The sequence below is a fragment of the Protopterus annectens genome, chromosome 4.part1 (genome assembly GCF_019279795.1).
Source record: "Protopterus annectens isolate FY-2018-M chromosome 4.part1, PAN1.0, whole genome shotgun sequence".
Classification (NCBI taxonomy): Eukaryota; Metazoa; Chordata; order Ceratodontiformes; family Protopteridae; genus Protopterus; species Protopterus annectens.
In genome coordinates, this window is record NC_056734.1 from 586,108,514 (window position 1) to 586,125,027 (window position 16,514).

General features: G+C 39.5%; 1 protein-coding gene across 2 annotated transcripts in view; it reads right to left on the reverse strand.

The window, feature by feature from the left end:
• Positions 1-16,514, reverse strand: part of CCDC50 (coiled-coil domain containing 50) — an 830,503-nt gene that overhangs the window by 231,835 nt on the left and 582,154 nt on the right. For both annotated transcript variants that reach the window (XM_044070392.1, XM_044070390.1), the window contains one exon: positions 13,731-13,829. In XM_044070392.1, the coding sequence (XP_043926327.1) occupies positions 13,731-13,829 (99 nt within the window). The remainder of the gene's footprint in view (positions 1-13,730; positions 13,830-16,514) is intronic.

Here is a 16,514-nt window from a genome sequence, read left to right on the forward strand (position 1 = left end):
TATTCCTATCCACTGTGTGTGCAAGGCAGGAGTGGTGCATACTGACATGCGTCTGCACTAAGAAATGCGACTGCCAGATATGTCTGGTCTACTGGTGTTTGTAGACATGGCCTTCATGTGTTTAAGTGTGTGAGTATGCCCAGTATGACCTTTTAGTATGTTGACTGGCATTGCCTTCATTTCTCTAAGTGTGTGAGCATGCCAGTATGGCCATCTGCATTGCATGTGTGGATCAAGTCTAGGTAGTTTGTACTGTGGTGCTGACCTTTGTGTTGTACACAGACAAATAGCATGATGTATCTGCAGGGTATCCATTGGTCATTTGGCAATGACTGTTGCTACATTTCTGCATAGCGGGGGGGGGGGGGACACCTGACTGTTTCTACATTTCTACACAGGTTTGGGGGGGGGCACACCTGACTGTTACGATATTTCTATGTAGGATAGGTGGGCACACCTGACTATTTCTACACAGGAGTGGGGGTGGGCACACATGACTGTTACTATAAGTCTATGTAGGATGGGGGGGCCACACCTGACACTTGTACACATTTGCTAGGACTGTACTGGTATGTCGGGTACTCCATTTCAGTCTGTAGTCTTACCTATCGTGCTGGCTAGAGGCATACTAGTGTACTACAGATCTTAGCTTTTAAATTACCTACATGTTAGTTTCCGACTTTTTAGCCTTTGCAACTGGCCTACTGTAGTCTGTCTGTGTAGGCCTGGGGGGGTACCTGCTAGCTGTGACTGTTGCTGGGTATGTGACCCCCCCCCCGACCGGCATGTGTAAGTCACTTACCTTGTGGGTGTCCCAATATTGAGGGTGGTGCTGCAGAGCTGCCCATGTCGGATGTATACAGTACACATGGTTGAGCACAGGTAGTGTCATGTTTGGCATTCCTTTTACTGTATGTGCGAGTCAGAGAAAGGTGTCATTCCCTGGGTCCCTACTGTGTCAGTGCATGTGCTATGCGTTGTCTCTTTGCCAAGGCCAGGGCATACTGGGCACGCCTCCTTCTGCCTAATGGTGCAGGCTCAGGTTGTTCCACCTCAGAGTCACACTGTGCCTGTATAGGCCTTGGCAATGGTGGGGGGCTGTCTGGCCATGCCCCATGCTGTTCCTGCTGCAGCCATTTCAGCAGGATCACACTGTGTAGCATGGCACATACAAGGACAATTTGGGTACATGTAGTTGGTGAGTACTGCAAGGCTCCACCAGATGTGGCCAGGCACCGGAACTGTGACTTGAGCATCCCAAACACACGCTATTATGATTCTTGTTTGTGCGTGTGCCTCATTATGGAGTTCTTGTTCCAGTGTGTGTGCATTTCTGATGGGCGTCATCAGCCATAGCTCCAGTGCATATCCAGCATCCCCCACTAGGTGACCGTGTGGGATGTCCCCATTGGCAAATCTCTGGTACAGCTGCATCAGATGCCAGATGTGGGAATCGTGATAGCTTCCAGGCCAGCCAGCACACACATTCATTATTATGCCCTGGGCATCACACACGACCTGGCAGTTGATGGAGGGGAAGTCCTTGCAGTTGATGTGGACCCTACCCCGCTCACTGGGTGCTTTGATGCATATGTGCATGCAGTCTATTGCACCCACTACCTCAGGGTATTCTGCTATTTGGTGGAAGACATGCATATTGCTGACCAACGTTTCACGGGTGTTGGGGATATATATATGTGCTCACAGACATGTGCTGACATGGCATCCAGGAACTGGTGGAGTACTCTAAATGCTGATGCCTGTGAAATCCCCATCATACCCCCAGTTGGCCTTTGGAAGGTACCTGTAGATAGTATTCTTAGGCCTACACATACCTTGCTATCCACTGGTATGGGTTCCCCTCTGTTAGTTGTGTGTGTGAGGCGTGGCTGGCACAGCTCAACAATTTCCTGTAGGAGGTCCCTGTCCACCCTATAGTGCTCCACTATGTCCAGCTCATGTGGCCCTTGGTAGGTTACCCTGGGTCTGTACACTCTTCTCCGTGTCCTCACTGTGGGTTGCTTGGCAGCATTCACATCCTCACCACACTCAGCCTCTTGTACATGCTGGTTTATGATAGCAAAAGCAGCCCCTAACATTTTTTGTCTTGCTTTCGTTTTGTAAAATTTCCCCATTTGTATACACTGGTGGTGTAGAGTTTTTGGGAAAAAACAAGGGGAAAAGGTGTTGCATAGTTTATAGTGGTGTGCTAGGCTGGGCTGGTCTGGTCTGCAGCCTTTGTAATTGGCTGATTCTGACATTTCACCTGCCAGCTAAGCTAGTTCTCCCTTGATTACCTTGATACTACTGTTTTCCCTTCCCATTGCCTTCCTGTTTAAGGCCAGGGGCACGCTGCACAGCACAGTGCTCAAATGTGCACAGAGCTGCTATTTCCTGGTTTACTTTTTTTTTCTTTAAAACACCTGTTTACACTTTGTAAAGAGTGCTAGTCAGGTTTAGACACACCCCGAGCCACAGGGCTCCAATCCGCTTAAAGTATGCCTGACACCCCCGTTGTCACCTACCTCCTAGTCTTGCACCCAGCTATTCATACTCTTACACTGTTGGGACCTGCCTCATGCTGGGGAAAACTGGGATTCACTATCCTTCCCCTCATTTGCATAGGATTGCCTGCTAATGCATAGTTACACGTCTCACACTGAGCCTCCCCTCTTAGCAACCATTACTCACTGGCCATGTTGTCTTCTACCTGCCATTGACTTGCATGGCAGAATACTGACTTTCGTTAGAATGCTTATTTTAGGTTTATTTTCCTATTTCCTCCCCCGATCCTGTTTGCGCACCACTGCCCTATGCTTAAACAGCAGAGATCGGCGAAAAAAAAAATAAAAGTTGTTTTTATTTATTTTTTTTATGGCTTGCAATAACAATGGCCTTATATCTGGCCATTGGCATGCTTCCTCAATGATATGCAGCCTTTATTTGGAACAGTCAGCTCTGTTTTGGATTTTGCAGAAATGTACTCCGTTACTAACAGAGTACATTTCTGCAGATAGCAGTAGTCTTGCACGGACTATTGCAAGCTTCCTGGATTGCAAAATCCCCTAATTTGCATGAATGTCTCCTGCAAATGAGGTGATTTGCATACCAGGGCTTAGTCCATGCAGGATTAATGCAGGAGCTCTCGTGCAAGCCTCTGCAGGCTGTTCCTGGATCTCACGGCAGACATATTGCCTGTGTAAGGTCGTGCAGTAATCATGCACGCCATGCAGGGCATAGTGAATCCGGGGGTAGGTCTTTCTGTTCCAGTACTGAATCAAAAACTTGTTCTGACATCTCATTTCACTTCCTCATCTGCTCATCTAAGGCCTTCTTTGTTCTAGGTCATGTGCTATAATTTCCTTCTTAGTGACAGTAGCAAATGTGAAATCCTGTATGTTCTCTGACCTGGGCTGTCACAGTTACAGCCATCCCAAACTTATTAGAGAAGCAATGGACATAGCCAAAAATCTTAGGATGTGAATAGCTTGCAGTCAAACTAGCTGGAACAATGTACTTCTGTCTTGGGTAATTTGTAAACATAGTTTTCCTGATTTTTTTTAGCATACTTGCATAAAAAAGTAGACTGCAAATAGGTATCAAGGTTGTGACTGAAAATGCACACCAGTGGTGAAGTTCACTGATTTGAACAAAACTAATCAATGAAAGGAATCAAAGATGCTAGACAAGATAGCAAAGGAATAAAACAGAAGTGTTTTAAGAGCAATTATAATGGCTAGTGCAACTCTCCCTGAAGAACAGATGTGAAGGGGGGTGTTAGGAGTTGAGTCCTCAGATCCTCAGGATTGTCACAGCAAACTGCCTGACAGCCAAATTGAAAAAGAAGAATGGGTAACGAGTCCCAAACTAGAGTCATGCTTCAGCTTAGAAATGAGTAAGCATTATTTCACTGTGAGAGTGGCAGACAAATGGAACTGAAACTATCTAGCACACAAAAAACATCTGAGGTTTTAAAAAGAGTAAGGGACAACTGTTAAATGATTGGGAAACTGCACAGAAGGGGCATTTACAGCATGTTTTAAGAAACAACTAAGTAAAGACCTATTTTCAGCCAGCTTGTGTGTACAGTGTTTCAGGACTATACAAAATGTGTCCTTTCTTATCTTATTCAGGTAACAGTACTACAGCTATACATCCATGTTATCCACTATTCAGTTGCATCTTCTATTGTCAGAGCTACAAAAGACCTCAGTACACTATCAAAGCTACAAACAGTGTAACCAAATGGATATACATATGCAAGTAGTAGCACTTTAAAAGGCTGACTTTCCTACTGCTGCAGGGCTGAGAAAGATCCTGAACTTGCTCATTTTCTGTATGTTGTGGGCTATTGTAAACCTAAACAATTTCCATTTTGGTACTTAAATTAACCTAGTTGGTGTTAGATTTGAATTACCCATCCTATGGCCAGTAATGATATATTACCCTTAATGAGAATAACCGTGATCATACCACTGATAACTTAAGGGGACCCATGCATGGGATAAAGTTGGAATGGTCTCGGTCTATAAGCAGCGGTACAGGGGCAGATCTGGGGTAAATTTTCTATTACCCTTCCATAGATCCAAGTTATACTTGAATATAGACAAGGATGAACTTTGTTTTATATGTGCATGTTGAGTCTGTTCCAGAGCAGTAGTACCTTTTGCAAGACATACATGTCCCTCCAAACTGTTCTGTTGATATTGCAGAAGAGTTTTTATCCCTAGGTAAAGTACTTCTGATGCCATTTGACTTGATGTGCAGTAGGTCCATCATTAATTGATCAGAGGATACCTTGTATGCATGGCATGTGATTTCTTGGCAATTTGTGGTATAGAGAGTATAGTGACAGGGCTACAAGGGAATCCATGTAAGGCATATTGTTTAGGCTTTGTGTCTTTTAAGTGAGGTATGACTGGCCTAATAAGGGCTGCATAAAGGGGGGTAATGACCTATCTTGATCTAGATCCAATCCCTTTGTTTCTAACTGCACAACATAGGACTTTCTTACAACAGTAGACACATGTTGGTCAAAAGTTAGAACACTGTCCAGAAAGTTCCCAAATCACAAACAACTGGGTCAACTCTCATGAAGTATTGCTAATGTGGTATTTCCCAGGGGTAAAACGACTTCCCAAATGATATGGCAATGCATTTTTTTGGCATTTTGTTCAGTCCATGATTGGATACTAGTTGTTTGCTTGGAACAAACATTTGGGGAGTTAAGACTGCTCCCAGCTTTCATTTACCTGAACATTTAGGCAGCCAGAGCCATTCTGTAATGGCTTTTACTTCAGAGACGTAGATGCCAAACAAGAGCGGTCCCATCACCAAACCTGGGGGTGGGCACTCAACTAGTGACTGGTCTCCTTGTGGAGGTAGCATCCCTTGTTTTGACTTCCTGAATCCTATCTGTGAGACAGCTGACAATACAGTAGATAATGTTGAGGTTTATTCCTAGTTAATTTAGCTTCTTTACTATGTCTGAATGGGACACCATCAAAAGCTTTGTCCAGGTCAAGGTTTATGGTGCATACACATTTACCTTCATCCATTGCTTTGATGACCTTTTCAAAGAAGTCATCCAGGTTAAGTAAGCATGACCTGCCCTTGATGAATCCAAACTGAGATGGATCCAGTGTTTGAGGTTCTTTATGTCCTTAATGATTCCATGATGCATCTTTCCATGGCTTTGCATATAAGGTTTGTCAAAGTTATGGGTCTGTTAATTCCCTGGGTCTGTGGAAGGTCCTCCTTTATGCAGGGAATGAATGTAGCTATTTTCGTTTTGCTTAATACAAAACATGCATGGGGGAGGAGGCTTAACTCTGTGGGGGTGGATGGCTAAGTCAATCTTCATGCTACTCAAGATACATCCATGGATATCGTCAGGACCCAAGTCTCTTAATATTGCTAATATTTATCTGTAACACAGTAGGTATTTAAAAGATTTTCTCCTAGTATCCCCTGTCCATAAATGGGATTTGCCTAGCAGGGGTAATGTGACCAGTAAAATAAATACATTCAGAATAACCCTTACTCGGCCACTTTCTTCTCGCATCATCTATTACTTTCACTTTCATTTTATTCTGCGTATATTATTTACATCAGTTACACTTGCTCCCTTTGTACATTGTTCATCACTGCCACCTTGTGGCTACGAAGTGATATTTTAGCAAATTATTTTAAATATTTTCAATAAGTAATAAACCAGCAATATCCGGTGCCACCACTTAAAGTAAAAAGAAGTAAACTAACTGTAGAAATAAGCAGGTAGAGGCAAGGCTCCAGTTCTCCATAAATTTTAATGGTACCAAATACATACACAAGCGCTTTCACTGACTGCTTCATTAGGCATATATCAAACATAAACACACCATTTTTATTTCATTAATTAATGCCACATGACCTATTATGTAATTCATCTCAGTAAAAGTTGTACTAACATCATAAAATCACATAAAAATTGTGTATATATAAATACTTATGTTCATGGTGGACACACAATACATCTTAATACATATACATTCCTATCTACTAAAAATATATATAAAAAATATAAAAATATATGTTCTATAAAGACATAACTATCTATGTAAAGGTTGAGTTTTTAGGATGGGTCTCAAGGGAACATGGTCATTAAGACCACGTCCAGTGTCTGCCCTTAACCTCACAATCCATTCAGCTTCTAGTCCTTCTGTTCTGGTCTTTATATCTCCTCCCCTTGCATTGACATTGCATCTCCCCAGTGCACTAAAACAGATGGTCTTCATTTGTTGCTACAACATGTTTGGCTAAGGCATTGTGTATACTTCTTAAAAACATCCCAAAAACTCGACCTTTATATAGACAGTTATGTCTTTATAGAATATATACTTTTGTATGTTACTAGATAGGAATGTATATGTATTTAGATGTATTATGTGTCCACCATGAACATATGTATTTATATATAGACAATTTTATGTGATTTTATAATGTTAGTACAACTTTTACTGAGATGCGTTACACAATAGGCCATGTGACATTAATTAATGATATAAAAATGGTGTGTTTTGTATCTTTGATATACACCTGATGAAGCAGTCAGTGAAAGCACTTGTGTATGTATTTGGTACCATTAAACTTTGTGGAGAACTGGAGCCTTGCCTCTACTTGCTTGTTTCTACAATTATTTTAAATAGTTTATTTCATATCTTTAATTTACAAGTAAAATTAACAAGGATCAATGGGGTACAGGAAATATACAGTTAAAGGAAGAAAAACTTTATTTACAGACTTAAATACATTATAATCTATCACCAACCTTTTACTGCCATAAATGTTTTAATAACAGTAATACAAGATGTAAACAATTTCATGAAAATATATGTAGTATTTTCAACTACACTGTTTTCCTGGGTTAAATAATAGATTACATTTGCAAATCTTTTAATGTTTAAATGTAATGTCTGAACCTTTTATAATCAAATGTTTTAATAATATGCATTCAACATGTAAACCATGCCATGGAAATATCTGCAGTATTTTCAACATTACTGCATTCCAGTTTTTAAATGTTATTTTATTTATTTTTCCTTTAATAACTATGAAAATCCAACTGAACTAATGTCCAGTTTTCACGGAGGCCCATGGAGAATTGCTCTACAACGGATTCAAAAGCATTTAAACAGTAGTTGAGTAAATATATACAAGGGAAGAAAGCACCACAACAGATCAAATATTTTACAATTAGTTGGGGAGAAAGGCTCAACAAAACACACTTAAAAACATTTTACAGTAGCCGATGAGTAACTACATACACACAGGGAGAAAATCCAAACAGATAAAAATAATCACAGAATGAAATGCATTTACACTGGCCCTCTTCAAAAGCAATCTGGATGACTGGATAGGTAACCTTAAGTTCACCGCAGGGATACCATCTATGTCCCTCTTGGACAGGGGTGATAGGTGTCGATAGTGGAAACAAGGGTAAAACTTGGCTAGGCTTGTAAGGGCCCTAGGATCATTAGCCTAGTAACTTCCTATGATCCTATGAAATATTAAGAATACAATACATACTGCAAATAGCAAGATAACTGCAGAAGTGGATAACCTATGTCAAGCAAGCTAATACATAGTTATTCATAATATTGACTATATGTCTAATAATTTTTCGCCTCTATACATGAGTATTCTGCTGTCAAAGCCAGAGGAACAGAATAAGATGAGGAGCATGAGCAGGAGGGTTAAGGGGACGGTGAGAGAGTTATTAGAAAGATGAGAATGTTATGGAACTTATCTTTCTAACGTTTAATATCTTAGAAGTGTCGACTGGCAACAGACAGTGTGGGATGGGGCATGAGTGTAGCACCAGTACTCATTTAAGAAGCTTCAATAATACACATGGCTTCTTTGAATGCTGATACTGCAATTGCAGTTGTTGTAAGGAGTATACCTCTCAACCTCCAGAGAAGAGAATCAGGGACACAAGACCTTAAAATCAGGGACAATCAGGGGTGCCTAATTAACATAACATTTACATACTGAAATAAACAAGTTAAAGTTAATAGAAATGCCCACACACTTCAACCCTCACCGATTTGCAGAATACCAATTTTTGCCTCTATGCATGATCAATGATTTCACTCTGCTCTGTCCTAAACTTTAACAGACAGTAAAGCTCAAATGTCACCTATCACTGTAGCATGACCCGTGGACACAAAACAATTAGTTGCTGTTCGGGGAAACTCACAAAGGGAGTGAGGTAGGTGTGTGGGCGTGTGTGGGTGCGTGTGTGTGTGGGCGCGTGTGTGTGCGTGTTTAAATGACTCTTCCCATGAAAGACCTGCACTGCTAGCAGTTGGCCCATTTGAAATGCTAGCCCAGTGCTCAGGCTGCTGCATGACATGTGCGTGCATGGGGGGGGGGGGGGGGGGGCGTTAGAGTAGCTAATAAAGTCAGAGCAGCTCACACAAAGAAAGCACACACATCTCCAGAGCTCCATCATGCACCTGTCCTATGGAAAAACAATGAATTGGGCAGAGTATAGGACTGTCACTAGGTTGACTGAGTGACCTAATGAATTTAGTATAGGTGCTGTGAAGCTAACAAGTCTACTGTACACACATTACAAATTTCTAATGTCCTCAATCAGTCCTGTTAGATGTGTGGTTCCAATGAGTTTCCCATCACCCAATACAATGCTAAATAATGTTACTGTTACATAGAGTGACATTATTAGTCCTCTTACCTTCCTGTTTAAAATAACAAACAGCCCCTGACATACTCTGTTAATACACAGAGTTGCAGACTGAGTGGACCTAATTGAACATAATGTATACCAAGATCGCTGCAGCCACTTCCGCAGGCCAATACTAAGGCTGTACATGAAGCTGGCCAGCCACATGCAAATTAGATGCAGTAAGGCAATGCTCTGATTGGCTGTCAAATCTACAGCCAGAACAGAGGCCACCTGACTGCAAATCTCAGGTGCACTTGCACCCACATCAGGTGTTCAGGAAATTATATTTAAGCTTCAAAATGGGTGTTCCTGGGTAATTCAGGATGATCGAGAGCTATGGTAAGGAGATCAGCATGTTACTAACTGCAGCAAGGAGCTTGCTTACAGGCATAGTTCAGAGTATGAATGGATGTTTAGTGGTGGTGTTTGGTCAGTTTTGGACTAAGAGGTCTTCAAGTCTAGCGGAAATGTCCGGAGTGCCACAATACCTAGCTACAGCTCTGAAAGGAAATGTTTTAACATGGGCTTTGAAAAAGTAGTCCCTTCAACCAAGCATAGCTCTCAACCCCTTAACTGCAACTGGGGATAAAGCCAAAAATGTTAGGGGAACAATGACCCGAAATCAGGGAGAGATTTTAAATACACCTATTGTATAATTAAAACAGTTGACGGAATAATAAATTTTGCACTAGCATGTGTTTTCAGAAGGATATGAAGCCTGAAACAGTCTGCCATTATCAGTGACAGCAATGCCACAAATTTTACAAGTAACAGAATAAAAATTAGGCAAAATAAACAATATTCGGCAAAATCACGGACAGTCGAAAGGAATGAAATCAGGCCCAAGATGCCTTGCTGCCAACTGAGAGTATCCAAGTTCAATTTAATGATGTCAGTTTATCATTTATAAACCTTCAAAGAGTTGTGTACTTGCACTTCTACAAGATGTGCACTGCATCAGCTTCCAGCAGATTTTCCGTCTACTGTCAGAATGAAATTAATAGCAAGTTGGTAATACATAAATGTTCTTTACAATCACATACTGTCTGATCTTGGAGAATGAGTTGTTGTTATAACAAATGCTCTACAAGATGGCCCATTCAGATACAACACTTTGATTAATGCAATATCTGGTTGTAAACAGAAGAGTGGTATCAAAGATTCACAGTATACAAAAAATAATTTTAAACAGGGTGATTGTTTTCCCTACACTTTACTAAAATTTAATGCATCCTATTAGTCTGAATTAAATAATGAAGAAGGTTTTAGAAGAGCTGCCAGAATTCTTTTTCCTCAGGCTTACAAGTTTTCTGCTCTGTTTTCCAAAGGAAACTGAAAGGATAACTATACAGGTAAAATTTTGATTTAATTACTTAAAATTTAAAACTCTCTTTGGTATTCTTTTTTTCTTTTTTAAATGTTTTAACCTTATTCTCCAACATACTATGGAACCTTGTTCACACCAGGAAACAAAATGGGGGAATTGAATGAACTGCTTCAGGGAAAAATATGGAAACCACTTCTGGGAAAAGAATATTCGTAGACAATAATCATGAAAGTCCATGTGGGGTTTCCTACTAGGCACAAGTCTGAACCTCTCCGATACTGCAAGCCAAAACTATATCCACCAGACAAATATTTTTCAAGATGTATCCTTCAGGGCTACAAAACCACAGGGATTGAATGCAGCCCTGCCAGACCAAAAATTTGAATATATTGAAGAGGAGGAGTTTTCAAAAATGCAGGTGACTTGTCACTACCGGGCACAATCTTGCTCTCCATTAGAGTAAGATGGATATAAATAATTGTTGACTGTGGAATAACGGAGAAACAAACTGTAAAAATGTCTGAAACATCATGATAACCTGATTGATTAGGGTGGCACAGTGTACTGTTCTGCCCAAATGGGAACTACTCCACTTGCAGGGCATAGGTGTTCGATATGGGAAGTTTCCAGGCAGCCTCAATAACATAAGACTCCGTATCCACAAAATCTAATGGGATCAAAAGATACATCAATAGTCGGGCCCTGATTTTAAGCTGGTTGTGGCCAAGAACAAGACGGCATCTTGTCCCATTTAGGATCCGAGAGTTTCCAACACTACTCTCAGCAATCACGGTACATTAAGAGTTATTGATGTCCTTTCTTAGTTATACATTATGAGGTGCGGGATCAACAGGGTCAAGCATGGAAAACAGGAAAACTCTTTCATATCATGAGATTGAGTACGTGACCAATGATAACTCCACCTAAAGAGGTGAGCAGGAAAAGAGGAATTAGTCTCTCTGCAGGTGAGCAGATGCACAGATGTAGCACAGCAATCATTTTTACACTTATCAAGTCTTCTTGCTGTATTTATTTTACATCACTGCTTTCAGACAGTACAATTTGAAACAATACATGAAAAACACTATTGGGTACTGAAGCCAGAATATGTGAAAGCAGTCAAATCTAATGTCTGAAACACAGCTTGCAAATAACCCACTTGGACAAAAGACTGCTCGACCTAAACCAGTCTCTGCTACAGTTGTGTGTGATCCACAAATGAAAATAATGCATGCATGCATATATTAAATATTTTGCGAATAATGTTTGAAAAACTGTTTATATTTAATAAATGTAAGTCATGGTGGTTCTGTCATGAACAATAATTTTTCCCTTACTTGAAATGCAAAAAACACTAACTGAAACGTATATGACAAATATGACACCTACAAAAAATGTAAAGTAACAAAATTACAAAATGCCAAACATCAGTTCTGTATGTGGGGGCACTGCCTTCCACCAGTCACCCGCCCAGATTTTTTTACTGAATGTGAACTACTTCCAAGGTCTAGTGGAATAAAAACAATGTCAGCTCTTCCCTCTTCTCCATGCTTCGTGGCTGCATAGATTACAGTATACCACAACTGTGACAAGGCAACATTCAACAAATTCAGACATCGTCAGCATCATAATATTGCACTTAAAACACTTTGCCATATGACAAACAGCAGTGCTCCTTTTAATGACTGTTTCAGGGGATTGTGTGAAGCTGGGAGTACAAATTAGAACTTTCTAAAAGACTACCCACCAATAGCAAATAACTAAATGAATGAATGAAAACAAGTTCCCGAGATGTGACTGGAAATAGAAAAAGGAATGTTCCGAGTTCCTCACAAGCACAAACAAATTAAACCTCCATCAAGCACTGCTGCTGTGACTTATGTGGAGTAACACACCACTGGCTGAAATAACTGGGCTATCTAGTAATACTACTGAAATCATTTAAAATTTCTTACTAGGCTTGGAAAGGCTCATCTCCATTGTAGCACAAGGTTTGCATACCACCACTAGTGGATTTCCAGCCTTAAACTTGTTCTCATATCATCAGTGAATCCCAGCACTACTGGATTTCCAACATTAAACTTGAGGGCACATCACCAGTGAATGCCACCGCTAGTGGATTTCTGACATTAAACTTGAAGGCATATCACTCGTGAGTGCCGCCACTAGTGAATTTCTGACATTAAACTTGAAGGCATATCACCAGTGAGTGCCACCAGTAGTGGAGTTTCAAATTTACACTTGATGGCACATCACCAGTGAATGCCACCACTAGTGGAGTTTCATTTTTAAACTTGATGGCATATCACCAGTGAGTGCTAAAGAGTAAATCAAACATGGCTGCCAAAATCTGACTGATGATATTGAGTATCAATAACATAGAAACCTTGTACCCAACCATTTTTCACGATGTACCCTAAAAAGCGTTCACTTCCGGCGATTACAGCTGGAGTGTTATTATAGGGAGCGCTTCTCAACAATATTTTTGAATAACTGCATGTATGCATCCTGTAAGCAGTTTCCCACAAAGACAAATGATGTCATATTTGAGATCTGATAAAAAAAATAAATAAATAATAAAGTCATGATGTTTATTCAATATTTTGCAGCTCACCTTCCATTCATAATGTTCCACTAGCCTGCTGAATTTCCGACTACAACTGCAAATTCATCATCTATCAATACTGCTTCAATGGCTGCCTATGTGGTATACAAACCTCACACATTTTTCTTCATTTCAAGGTACTATCTTTTGCATCTTAAAAAAGACGTCTGACTAACGTTTCAAAGTGTTCCCAAGGGATTAAATAAGTGTTCATGGCAAACTGCTTCTAGAGCTAACTCAAACCCTTATCACTGTTTGGCAACTTGTAGCAATGCCTAGCTTCATGATCATAGATACAAGCAAAACTTATCTGTATTAAATTATGTTAGCAGGAAACCTAGTTAGGAGTCACGTCCATTATACTGAGACTAAGGCTCGTCTTGAATGACAAATTAGGGAAAAGTTTGAGTAAGCAGGTCATTACGTTTTATATAATAAAAAAAGAAAAATGGCACACAGCAACTGCATTTTCGGTGTAGCGTTCTTCCTATTTTGTCTTCAGAGTTTAATTCAGTGCTGGCATTTAAAGATAAGCAAGCAGAATACTAATTTTACATAAGTAAATTTACCTTTTTGTCTTGTCTCCTCTTTTCAAAGGACATTTTATTTTTATCCTTGTCCTTTCTGAATTCACGGTTCTCCTCTTCCATCAGGAAACGCGCAATTTCCTTTAAGGAAAGAAGAATATCATTAGGTGCATTTCTTCCAAGTCATTAAAGATCACCATTTCTGCAAATCTAACACTTATGCAGTGCCAAAATTTTAAACCATCTGTGACAAAAATAGATAAAAACCTCTCTGGAAAATTCTGCTTCTCCCATTACAAAATGACTGCAGAACATGCAATTCTACGAATTAAAGGTGACACCACCACAAACATTAAATGTAGTCAAATCATCTAAAAAGTGACAAACTTGCTGCAACTCATATTACAGGAATTTTTTTTTAACCTTAATATACTGGTAAAATAATGCACGCTTTACAGCCACTACTGCGGTTACAATTTTCTATGGGCAAATATATGCCTGCCACTGTGAGCTCAGAATGCTGTACATTTAACACTCAAAATGACAGTCAATTTTTTTTTTTTTTTAATTATATTTATAGACAAATTATATTTATAGACAAACACACACACACACACACACACACACACACACACACACACACACTATATAGCCTTTTATCGATGGATTATACCTTAGGAAGTTTCTAGAGTATACTTAAAGTTTGCAATGTTTTCTGTACTGCATTTTAAGTAAATGTTAGTCTAGCAACAGTTAAAAAAAAAGTTTTTTTAAGCAAGGCCGATGTTGGGCTTTTAGTATTTTATTTTAGGACTAGTTAGTTAGTAATGGCATTTTCTGATTGCTTAATTACAGTTTGAATTTAGGTGGGTTAGTTGTTTTGGACATGCACTGTTTTGGTGCCTGCAATGCATTTTTTCTTTCTTTCGTTAATGGTAAGTTGAGAGTTTTACAGTAGGGTTTCTTACTGGTTAAGGAACGGATAATACTAATAGGATCTGAAAAAATGAATTAATACTTTTTTTTCAAACACTTTCACTGAATTGGCACGCGACAGTCAAACTATTAAACAAACATTACACTCCACATATATTGCTATATATCACACAACCTAAGAAATTACATAAATTATTCAATTCCTGTTTTTTTTTTTTTTTTTTTTTTTTTTTAAACAAGAAACATCTTCATTAAACCATTACTTACTACACGGGCAAGCATACATTTATATAAATGAAAACAACCCACACCGACACAATCCCAGTTGCAAGCATTTTACATCACAAACCATAATGACACTCCCAGTTGCAAACATTATACATTACTTATGATCTACCCAATCGTTGTCACTTAAACATTACTTAGCTCATTTAAGTCCTGCTGACTTTTCGGCCTCATTCCTCCCTTGCATGTATTGGTCCCACAATTCCCAGTTTTTTTTTCCTATGTAGTTTGCCCCTACCCTTTTCTAACGATCTCAATTCCTTGTTTTCTCTATTTTATTATATTAACTGCTTCCAGTACAGTTGGTTTAGATTTTGATTTCCATTTTCTAGTAATTGCTTTTTTGCCAGCCACCATTGTTAGACACAGCAAGGCCAAAATGAATTAATGTTTCTAGGCTGCACATAAGTAATGTGTACATTGTGAAAACTAATGCAAGATAAGAGCTTAATCACACCGACTAGAAATGGATAAAACTCAAATCAAAAAGAAAGCATTTTATGCACGGGGTAAGCCCCATCCCTGGGCCCCTAATACCCACCTCCACATACCAACTCGGAGATTGCAAAACAGTGGGGGCATGGCATAATCCCACACTCCACTGTGGATATATTTACAGTTTAATATCAAAATGTGGAATAGCACTTACATGAAACGGGAATGGTCGAATGCATCTTTTCTAGTTTCCGTAATGCCATTCTGAAAATGTTCAAATGCATATTAGTGAATGATGGTGTATATTCGCTAAGGTGCATTTGATGTTCACGTAACAGATCACACTACAGTGAGGACTGGGAAATTTACCCTTTTCCTCATTGTAGTGTGATCTCAGAGTTGGAATATATAATATGTAGGGGGTGTGGGGGTTGGAGGGGGGCTTACCACCTTGCAAAAACATTACCAGTAACACAGACTTTCGAGATTGCAACTTCCAGTGTTAAAATGGCTATTCTGTGGTTACCATTTACAACATTTTGGTAATTCTGTATTACCAAGTTTGGAAAACGATTGTTTTGATTTTCCGCATTTTGATAATAAACCTATATGTACTTACACACACGTATCTATATTATATATCTATATATCTCTATCTATCTATATCTCTATTCATATCCATCTCTCTCTCTCTCTCTCTATATATATATATATATATATATATATATATATAGATATAGATATATATATTACATATATATATATATATATATATATATATATATAATATATATATATACACACATACACACAGACACACACACACACACACACACACACACACAAGGCAGGTCATTATAACTGAAGTCCTCAAGTCAATGAAAGAGCCACTTGCCCTTCAAAAATGTAAGTGCATCTTACAACTAGGATCGTCATACACATAGCTTAGGCTCAATAGTGGCACAGGTAGAAGAAGCCCAGACTCTGACCCAGGTGACCAGGGTTCAATTAGTGGCTCCAACACTGCAGGAGCCAGGTGCGAGGAGAAGAATTAAGAGAGTTTGCCCCCACTAATCTCTGCTGAGGGTAGGACAAGCTTGGCACACACAAGGCAGTGCAGCTTCCTTGGACATCACCTCTCCTGCTGCAAAGGGAAAGGCAGGGAAGATG